The 11,734-nt window shown below is 34.0% G+C and overlaps 1 protein-coding gene across 1 annotated transcript; it reads right to left on the minus strand.

The window, feature by feature from the left end:
• Positions 1-2,712: 2,712 nt before the first annotated feature.
• Positions 2,713-9,252, minus strand: LOC136202511 (putative clathrin assembly protein At5g35200). Its single transcript, XM_065993174.1, has 16 exons — positions 9,063-9,252; positions 8,264-8,384; positions 8,090-8,159; positions 7,859-7,956; positions 6,692-6,833; positions 6,521-6,621; positions 5,730-5,813; positions 5,515-5,565; positions 5,347-5,412; positions 5,200-5,265; positions 4,925-5,005; positions 4,761-4,838; positions 4,223-4,372; positions 4,054-4,129; positions 3,670-3,782; positions 2,713-3,574 (listed from the first exon to the last, which is right to left on the minus strand). The coding sequence occupies exons 2-16, from the start codon at positions 8,357-8,359 to the stop codon at positions 3,194-3,196; spliced, it is 1,653 nt and encodes a 550-aa protein (XP_065849246.1). The 5' UTR covers positions 8,360-8,384; positions 9,063-9,252; the 3' UTR covers positions 2,713-3,193.
• Positions 9,253-11,734: the final 2,482 nt, after the last annotated feature.

Here is an 11,734-nt window from a genome sequence, read left to right on the forward strand (position 1 = left end):
CTATGGTTTTGGGTTGAGTCGAGCTGGTTTAAAGAATTTACAATAAATCGAACGGAATTGCGATTGAATTGGGAATCAGAGTGATCCTTACTTTTTTCAAATTTTTTTTAACAAAAGTAGACCGGTCCAAAGACCCTCACTTTAGTACATCATCTGCATCATACACGTCATGTATGTGCGCTCCTAACATGATGGTGCACAAAGACGGCACCACATGCATGTGAAAGACTTTTTTTCCCTAGTAATTAGTTAAAAACTTGGTGGTGAAGCTCTTAGCCTGTGGTTGAGAGCTTGACCCTAGAGGTCATGGGTTCGAATCACATTGGGTGGGGTGGGTTGAGGGTTTTTCTTTGTCTTTAATGTAACTTTCCTTTGTTTTAATGTAAATGCATTGCGCACAACTTTTAAAAAAAATTGGTTAAAAACTTATAAAAGCCCTTTATAAACTAATGGAAATTTTCATTTCTACCCTACATGTATAAGAAATAATAAGGGTATTGTTATACCGAGCCTCAAATTCTCATCCCTAGCTCCATGGAATGACGAAAATGCCCTTTCAGGGATTTTGGGTGTTAAAAAGCTTTTTTTTTTTTGCCCTCCCGACGCGCGGGCGTGTGGCTATACGGTGAGACGTGTGGCTATCACGCCCGACCACACGATGAGGCGTAATAGCCACACGCTCGACCGTACGGTGTGACATGATAGCCACACGCCCGCGTGTCGAAAAAGCAAAAAAAAATAGGTCTGTTATTCAATTAAACCCGTAAATACATGTAAACGTGATGTTCACATGCCCACGTGTGAATTTTTTTTTCTCAATTTCACATTTTAATTATTATTATTCTAAACAATTATAATTATTCAAAATATTTTAGTTATTAACATTATAATTTGACTTATAATTATTAACATTATAATTAAATAATATACATGAAGTATCAAATATGTATTAAAATGTGTTAAAAACAATAAGTTCTAACGAATTTTAAATATTAAAAAATTACAACAAGTCCATTCGTTCGGTTCCATTCCTCCATAATCTGCTCCAGATCAATCCTAACTGGTGGAGCCTGCTCAATCCTAACTAAAATTAACAAAATAAAAATTTAATTAAACTAAATTAAACAAAATAAAATACACAAAATAAAAATTTAATTAAAATTAACAAAATAAAAATTTACAACATAAAAATTTACAACATAAAAATTAACAAAAATAAAAATAATGATCAAATTAATAAAATAAAAATAACAAAAAAGAAATTAACTTTAAAAAAAAAAATAAATTAAGAATTTTCGCCACACGGGCGTGAGGCTATCACGCCTCACCACAGGTGACGGCGTATGAACATCACGATGTCGCCTGTGGTGAGACGTGAGGCTATCACGTAGTCACCTGTGGTGCGGCGTGATGTTCATATGCCGCATCAGAAGTGACGGCGTGATGGCCTCACGCCCCACCTTACGATTCCGAAATCCCAAACAATCCAAAATCGATTCAAAAAACGTACAAAAATCAACAAATCAAACGAAATTACATATCGTTAGTCTTTTTCCTTTGTCGTCCCTCTCTCGATCCATGTTTTCGTTGATAAATTAGTCCGGATTTGATCCAAAAGAATTTAGGGTATTTGAGAGGATTTGAGAATTTTGAAATTTGATAGAAGGGTATTTTAGTCTTTTTTTCCGGGACTGAGGTGGGAAATTGAGGCTAGGTATAGTAATTCACAATATTAATTTCATTTTCTCTCTTCAAATCTATTTTAAGTGATTTACTTTAAGTATCAATTTCTCATTCATCACTTGTCCGTTTTGAGCTTATAATATACCGTTAAAAAAATCACATTGCAAAGAATACATTGACGTATTTTAAGTTATTATGAACTCCATTTATCCATTATATATTTAAGCCTCAAATTAACAAAAAAAAAAAAAAAAAAACCAAAATTTGTTTATAATTTTATTTGTAAATATATAATTTATAAAAATAATTTTGAATTAATTATTTATTTTATTATGTGATCTAATCTGACCAATCCGAATCGTCCGGTGTGAGCAAATAACCCATATTATGATCCGTAAGGTTGGACTATGAGAACATTGTAAAGAATGTGTAAATCCACCCCCTCCCAGAAATTCAATCAAAAGTCGCCACCTCTTACAAGCTAAAAGTTTCTCTAAATCCACCACCATATATCCATTGCCATCCGCTCATGAAGCCCAAAATTTCAATCGAAAGCCACCACCACCTCTTACAAGTTAGAAGTTTCTTCAGTTACACGAAAATTACAAGTTGAATTTAATAGACTCAAATCGTAGAATATTAGCATAGCCACCATTAGTTTGACTAACAAAGTAGAATATTGGAAAACATAATATATCAAAATGTCTTTGAGAATAATCCAAACAAATCAAATAATTACAAGAAAAAAAAAAGTTTAAAATAGTATTCACTTTAATTTGTACATTATAATTATAAAAAAAAATCTAATACAAGAATGTAGCCTAAACTATTACCTCAAGGAATAATAATTTAAAAAAAATCTAGCCAAAACGAATTAAAAAAAATACTATATACCTTCAAATTACATCACAACAAATAACATTTTAAAAAATAATTAACCCGCGCATCGAACAGGTAGATGCCTATTTGAATAAAAAGAAAATTAAAATTATTTCAGAAGCATCAGCGATTATTGCTTGAGAAAGCAAATAGTTAAGAACAATGTTACAAAGAATTTGATAGCCACAAATCAAACTTCAAGTGTGTTGTTCGTTACATGAATCATGAATGTAATAATCACAAATATTACAAATCATCTCTCTATCTTCTAAAGAGTAAATCTTAGCAGGGAAAAGAAAAAATGAAACACGAAATTCCTGCTTAAGCATATACTCACCAACAAAGCAGGTTGAGAAAAACTATTAACAGTCTCAAAATCATTATTGCTGTCCTTCATCATCTAAATAATTGCTATTCCGAACCCCTTCCCCTTCCTCCCTCCCTCCTTCCCGCAGAATAGATTATTAAACAAGAATCTCACTCTAACTCGCTACTGCACATACACAATATATGGTACAAATTGTCTAGTCTCCTCCGATCTCAAAACCTGTCGCTGATCAACCCGGTCCCATGTTCTTTCTTTGTCGTGTGTCCCAGGTAAAGAATGTATCTTACAAAACTATTCATCCATCTATATGAGGCCAGAATATGGGTTGTTGTAAGCTTGAACGGGTGGCATACCTGTCCCATACGGATGGAAATTCGCAACATAAGGATTGGCAAATGGATTTGCTGGCTGCTGTTGTTGTTGGCCCATCATCATCATCATTTGTTGCTGTTGCTGCTGCTGCTGCAACATTAGAGCCTGGTGTTGATTGGTCATTGCAACCATCTGCACTGAAGGAGGTGCAGCTACTGCATTTGAGGCAAAGAAAGGATCGTGTGCGGTTGTTTGCATCATGGGATTCGCCATTGGACGTGGTTCCCAAGGATTATAGCTCACTGGCTGGTTATTTCTTCTCATTGCATCATCATATAGGCTGTCTAGTGTGAGTTTATCTAGCCCTCCCGCCTTGTTAATGAACATAGATTCAATCAGAAAATGAGAAAGCTTAAGCTAGCAACCAATGTTATTCCAGAAAAAACATTAATATGCAGCATAAGTACCAGTTTGCTAGCAGCAGCAGCACTTTCATTTGAACTTGGAGCTGAAACAAGTGCTAGTTCCCAACCTGTGGTGCCATTTGTTTGACTCGGGACAGGAGTACTTGTTTGGTTAGCTGCATAGGCAGAAGCCACACAAAAATTCAACACACTTCTAGTTGTAAGCAAAACTACTGATACATATTCAACCAAAATCTAACGCCATGCTATTGATGCATTAAGGATTTAATCTTCCTAAGACTATATTTCAGTGTTCTGCTTAGACAAAGAGTACATTTTGCTTTTATTTCATTGAAATCAAACCTCATTGAATTCCTGACCTCTCGGGCCAAGCATCTACATGTAACATTAAGACAAGACTACTGGGGAAAAGAAAAAAACACTTACAAACTGGAACAATGGCTAGAGCCAGGGCATTCTTTTCGTCCAGCTCTGCAGCTACTGGAACAGGATCATCCAAGCCCTGCCAACAAAATGAGGAGGGGAAGGACATCAGATCAGGATACCATAAAGTACTCAGGAGAAAGACATTCAAGAACAGTATCTATAAATATACCAACAAATCAGGTGGCTCAACAATAGGTGCTTCCACTTTTACAGATTCAGGTGGTGGTGGCTGTGGTGATGGTGGACGCTCCTCCTTTACCTCCACGTCCTTTTTGTATTCTATAGCTAAGATCTCCTTTGGGGCAGCAATTTTCTCACCCTGTTTAATTTCATGTTAAATAGTCAAAAAGTAATTAATTGAAGATCTAGAAAGATATGATACTCGTGTGTTTTTGTCTTCATGTTTGTGTGTGTGTGCATGTGTGTGTTACATTAATAATGCATCATGTTATCATCTCTGGTTCATGAAAACAGCTCTAGTAAGGTTTTTTTTTTATATATATAACAACAGCATAGTCCACAACTTTCAACTACTATCAAGTGCAAGAGGATGCAAGAATAGTATTTTATGAACTAGCTGGACAGTTTTTCTGGGTATTACCACAAGCTAATTGTTGATAGTCCATAATATCAATGATGTATTTTATTAATTTTGTTTTCTCTGTTCTCGTTTAATACAAACAGTTTAACTAAGAACATCACAGTACCTGATCCTTGCGAGCTGTGGACATTCGTGGTGCTTCTCGCACATAGTCTTCCATGGTTTGTAGGAACGATGATGGAGGCTTCATTACAAATAGTATACATATTATGAAGTTTTTCGTGGAATAACAAAAATAAAAATCCAGTATACACCAGTGAATATATGAACCTGCTCTATCTTAATAAATCTTTCTCCACGCCCGATGTCCATATTTTTACATATCTCATAAAATTCGGATATTCTCTCTGCCTGAATACACAAAAAGTTCAAAAGAATTCCCATCAAAATATATTTTTTCACTAACAATAAGAATGGTATAACTTTCATTCAACAGCCTAAAGCCTATTGTGGGATAGGGTGTGCCTGTTTAAAGGGAGAAGAGCTCTTATATACCTGCTGAAAAAAATATATATATCCAGAAAAAAAAAAAAAAAAAAAAATACCTGCTGACAAGCTCTTCTATATATATCCAAAGCCCTCATGGCATCTTGCCGTTGCATCTCAAAGAACTGACACCAGTATAGTTACATAAGCATGTGGATACAACTAATGTCATAGCTTCTGATTTAAAAAGCAGGGTCACTGATTACCTTGTCGACTAAATTCGCAGTACCGTCAGTTATAGCTTGGTATATTTTAATGCTTTCAGAAGCAACCTATTAACAACAGTTCATGAGAAGATAAACTGGAGTTATTACAGTCTCTACCACCAATCCAACTAGCACAAGGGGCATGTAAATTTTACAATGTCCACTTACCAATGAAAGTGCTAACTGAATGACAAAGTTATTAATCGCTGCACCTTGTGGCTGCACAATAGATACAAGAATGTTTCTTGATTAAAAATAGAACTAATAACCCCCAAAATGGAAGCCTAAGAATTTAAGTACAATGTCCCACCCCCAGCACACTAACAATAACAGCAATATAGAACATTAGTCCACCATATTGTATTAGCAGATTCTGCAATCACCTGGCAACCAATAACACGGAAGAGAAGTTGTTGCAAAGCAGGCAGTTGCTCCAGCAACTCAGCAGTGTCCAGATCCTTTGTCCTCTGCATGAAAATTGTCAATACAACCCCCAAAACCCGATGATATTATTGAAATTATGGAGGTAGAACAACAAAAGCTGGAAATATGCAGCAAGAATTTTAATCTTTTACTTTAACTAAGAATACCAGAGCTTCTTAACTTATAAGGTATGCATATTATGTATGCAAACGGCAGGTAGAGAAAAATTATTTACTAAATCACAGCAAATGTAAGGTTACAGCCTACAGGTAAACCTCAGCCAATTTTTGCCTATGCCAATACCACTACAACTAAATCCATGTCATGCCAACTGCCAAGGGATCAAAAGTTAGCACCCATTTCAAGAAAAATGGATTCTATTCAGAAACATGCAACTAAGGAGCAAAAACGAGTTTCACACAAATTCACAACTTGCAGCTCACTGAAGGAATGAAAATATACAATAGGAGTACTACAGGCACTTCCCAACAAACAGAACCCTGCTGAATTTATAATTTATCTCCAGAATTAAATATGGCCCCACCCTCAAATCTATACAATTATTAGGTCATCTCTTTTTTACAGTATCAAAACTAATATTTAGGAGATACAAACCTATATAGCTCCAATTAGAAAGATAATGCAATAGAAAACATAATTTCCGTCTCCCCGATAGAACACGACAAAAAATAATCAAATTGATAGGAGTCATAAAAAGGGTTTTATCCTTTTGAAAAAGAAAAGTTCTTACAGGTCGATCTGTCTCAATATCATACTTCAGGACACGAAAACATTCAAGCCTCTCCTCCAAAAATAATGCATAGGTGCGAACCCAGGCGGAATAATCCCATGCTGCCCAGTGCATAAGATTAGAAGTCATAATCGACAATTTAACAAGAATGAAATAAAGAAAATAAGATACCATTTGGACTGGAATCGTCCTTGAAATGAGACATATTAAGCATATGACTTCTGCTTCTTCCATAATTAATCAGCTCCTCATGAAATGTGGGGTCAACTTCCCTCAAAGCACGATGAATAACAACTAAAGTTTTCAACGCCACCTAAGAACCAGCCAACTATCAGACAGATAATTGCATTACAGAAAGAAAGAAAAAACAGATTGACAAAGGCCATGCACGTCTATAACTGCATAACATGAACTCTAAGGAAGTATCAATCTGTAAAAGTAACCAGAGATGAGCATTCAAGCAAATGCTTATTCTTGAATTGTGATAGTGAAGCTCAGATCAGTTAACCTATGGGAACCAAATAAGAGAAATTAAGCACAGCTGCAATGATCTGAAGTTCTCAAAGTTGTGTGATAACCGTTGTAATTAGTTATTATTTTGTACAGCTAAAATATCTCCTAGAATAAATAATTACACTAACTGATATTGTGTAACTGATAGCCTAGGATTATGCTAACTCTGCCTAGTATTACGCTAACGGCAATAGCTTTTCTTTTGTATATATTCATTGATGTACATCATGATTAATCAAGGAATTGAATTCCAATAGTTACATGACTATATAGCCCTCTCGATTGCCCTGTTTGAAAGCAAGATGGATAGTATGGCACATATTAACCAAAAGCCATCCAAATTTGGTGTATAAAGATGATTGGAATCTTCATTTATTTGTTTAAAGAAATAAATAACATCATTTGGATTATTCTTCTTATGGAATGACAAGATTTCAAACTATAGCAATGAGCAAATACAATGTTACACAGTTTATCACCAATAACCAAGGCCCATATCTTGTCTAGTTGGAATTTGACTGGAATATTGGCTAGGTTCACATCAACATCCCATTTTAACAACAAAAAATTAAATGAAAAAAGCCTTAGTAGACTAATACTGCCACAACCTATGGATATATTATACCTATACTAATTCAAGAATATTTGACACAACTCTAATAAATATTTGATTACTTTGTTCATAAGAGTAAACGCTAAATAGATTAAAGTGATCTTAATTAATGTGCAAGACCATAGAATGAAAATCTGTATTATCACTACAACATCTTTCATTTGCTACAAGCCTCTATTATCATCACAGAAGATAGCCAATGATGCACATACCGCCCAGTTATGTGTTTTGGACAATCGTCTGGCAAGAGCATGGATGCAATAAGCAACATCAGCCCGAGGCCTAGTAGCTGAAATGGCAGCAAAAATAGCTGCAGAAAAAAAAAATGTGACGTGTAAATTACACATTCATCATTCTCAGGCACAATAGTTCTGTTATATGATGCAATAAATGTCTGGTTTTTTATCATTAAGAGGACCATGAGATGGAAAGAGAGCACCCACCTCGAATATGCTTTTCCTTTGCAGGTCGCTCGACATGATTTGTGGCCCTGACTATAGAAATGTCCAATTCCTAAAAAGTAAATAAAACCAAAAGCCAAACAAAAATGAACAAGACAGAACCAATTGACAACGTACACTAGCAGATAATCATACATAATCGATCACTAAGCATACCTTATAATCACTGTTAACTTTGGCCAATGAAACAGTGGTGGTGTCCTTAATGGCTCCGAGTGCTTTCCTTAAGCTATTCTGCGTCCCGCCTGACATTCTCTCTCCCTCCAATCCCAAAATTCTGAAAACCACAATTAAACAATTTACATCATTTCTTATGAAATCGGAAAAAAATCCCATCGACCAAAACAGCACAATTCACTTGTGACAATAGTACTCCATGGAATAGATTCTCATCAATTGTTAAGAGTTAGACCCTTTGACCTGAAGCCTATAATTGGGATTTTACATTAAATGAGTTAAGATCTAATCTGACAGTCATTGATGAATGAGCACATTAACACCGCCACTTAAAAGACCGAGGTTTATCAAGAGATTCTAAATTCAACAATATAGTATTTCTCATTTCTTTCGAAAAGAATAAATCAATGCGTAAGCTCTGAATTTAAACAGCTCCAATTAAAAGTCAACTGAAACGGAACAAAAACCTATTCGAAGAGCAGCAAATGAACACGAATCAAACACCAAAACAACGACAAGAAATAAGCCAAAATAGATATAGAGATAGAGATAGAGAGAGGTCAAAATTATCATAAACAAACCGAAAGCATAAAAGGCAATTATCTAACACAATCAGAGCATTTAAAACACCTCAGACTCATCATTATAAGATCTAAACTAGAAACGACCTACCTAACTACCAAAAAAGAAAAAAAGAGTGATGCAATGCAAAGGAAAAAGATTCGAATAAGAAAGAGATAGGTAGAGAATCAGAGATCAGAGAGCTGAAATTACGTACCTGAGACCGAAATGAATATGGAAAGAGAGAGAGCTGAAGAATAAGGAGGAGGAGGAAGAGTTGGTCGGTGGTGAAGGAGGGAGGGAGGGAGGAAGGAAGGAAGAAGAATGAGAGAGAGCAGAGAAGAAAAGTCGAGCAACAGATGAATTGAGTTGGGTTTGGTTGGCTCGTCGGCGTCGTAGACAAAATTATATTCTTTTTTTATTTTAAAAAAAAATAATAATAGTGTTTATGTTTTGTTTTGTTTTTGGTGTGTCAGAAACGAAATTAGAGAGAGAGTAAAGATACTGCTTCCTAAAAGGATGAAAATGATAGACTTTTCCTTCTCTTCTCTCTTTTTCTACTTTAACCCTTTTTTTTTTCTTGCCACCTCAGTAATCCATTTCAAAACCCATGCATTTCACTGTTAAAATAATAATATTAATATGTAGTATTTAAATAAAATAAAAAAGATAGTGCTTAACCTTTTTAAAATACTATTCTTTTATACCTATAATTATTAAAATAAAAATAACTTGTAACCTTTTTGAAATAAAACAACACCTTTTTTCTCAATAATCTACTAAATGATTATTGTTAAATTTGCCCAAACATAAGTATAAAATGTTATTATAATAAAGAAAACTTGTAGGTTCATGAATGTTGATATTGTTACAAAATAATTAAGTGGATAATTATTTAATAAATGTCCATCAAATAAAATATGTATTAATTATATATATATATATATATATATATATATATATATATATATATATATATATATATATATATATGATGGTTAAAGATAAGTGTAATCAGAACAATTCATTTTACTATAAATAAGTTTATCTCTCTATTTATAATACATGTTAAGATTAAGACTTTTTATGCACTTATTATTTTCTTTCAATCTATGTTCTTCGTTATAATATATTAATCTTCATATATATATTTACATATATATTAATCTACATATAAAGTTTGGTTATAATCACATTATAATTCAGTAATTTTATAATACATTATCAGCACGATTTTGCTCTGCCAATTAATTTCAGTATGGATTTGTTCATCCAATTAATCGCAAGTTTTAAATTAATTTTTATTTGTTACATATACTTTTGTTTCTAATACAATTATTTGTATTATATTGTATGTATACTTTTGTATGTGTACATACACCGTTTATATATTCTTTAGATGTATCAAATACATCATTATAATGTCAGCATATCGCCATCATTCTACCCTAATGTGTACGTATCAAATATGTCGTCTTACGACAATCATCAAATGATCTATATTCAACCCTAAAACTCACACACTGTATAATGTCACTTATATATCTCCTTATCCACGTCTCTGTTAACCCAGCTGCACATTCATCATCTCTCCTCTCTTCTCCACACCAAAAAATGGCGAATCTAAAAGAGCGAGAATCCATTGACGAAATCATTTACCTCGTAATCACAGAGATACTTCTTGTCATCATCCTCATATTATTCGGCTATTTCCTTTCCGAGATCATCCTCATTCACCAAAATAGAGAGAAAGTAGGTAAAATTAAAAATTTTATTCTTTTTGTTGAAGTTGTCAAGTATTTTTGAATCACTTGCTATTGTTATTTTCTACAGAGAGGAATAAGGTATTAATCCTTGCAAAAAAAAATTTCTATTTTCTACTAAAACAGATTAAACTTTGATTTGTTCTTTTTGTTGAAACACCTTTCCACGTGATTTTGATTTGACAAAATTATTTAAGTTAATCCATGATTAAGACAATTAAATTTATGTGCTTTGATTTAATTGTACTAATGTGTTTGTTCAATGTTAAGAATAAATAAATATATATATATATATATAAGAACAGGAATCAAAGTAAGACAGAATGTAGTCAGCATGATAACATAGCACGAGTTGAGTAAAAGTATAACTCAGCATGAAAAGAAGGAAAGTCTTCTTCAGAACTGAAACTTGCAGATTAAGCTGACCATAGAAGCTGAGGAGAACGTAACTCGGAAATATCTTCTTTGGAATAATATCTTCCACAACGAAGCTGATCATGAAAGCTGAGTAAAAAGCAACTCAGTATCATAAATAGCAACGACCAAAGCCAACGGCTATCAAAGTAAAGCTGAGTGCTCTTCAGGACAGCACCAATGATCTGTTTGCTAAAAGACAAGATCCGACAGTGATCTGTGCCAATTCAGAAGCTTTAGAATCATGCAAGGGTATAGTTTCGAGACGCATGGGTCAACTGTTCTCTAGCTAAAAGACAAGACTGGTGCTAGAAGACGAACCTGCGGAAAGAAGACAAGCCTGACGCCTGCCAAATTCAGACGACAGGATTGGCCTACAAATCTGAAGCTGACCAGAACAATGTCACATGAAGAGCCGTTTGAATCCAACGGATAATTCCAGATTCAAATGATTGTGGCTTCAGACCTCAACTATAAAAGGACAAGTTCGTTCTTGGATCCTTTGCCGATTGCTAACACAAAAAGAGAAAAATACAAAGCACATTCAAACAAGAAAAAGATCTTACACCAAACTTCCATTTCTGTATAAAAGCTAGATTCATTTTGTAATCGTCTAAAGTGTTCTTCATCTAGAAAGAACAAGTTTGTATCAATTGTAAAATTGAGAGAGCTGTGTTGAGTACTCGGTTTTAAGTACTCAGTGGTAGTGAAA

This window comes from Euphorbia lathyris, chromosome 8, assembly GCF_963576675.1.
Source record: "Euphorbia lathyris chromosome 8, ddEupLath1.1, whole genome shotgun sequence".
In the NCBI taxonomy this organism is placed as follows: domain Eukaryota; kingdom Viridiplantae; phylum Streptophyta; class Magnoliopsida; order Malpighiales; family Euphorbiaceae; genus Euphorbia; species Euphorbia lathyris.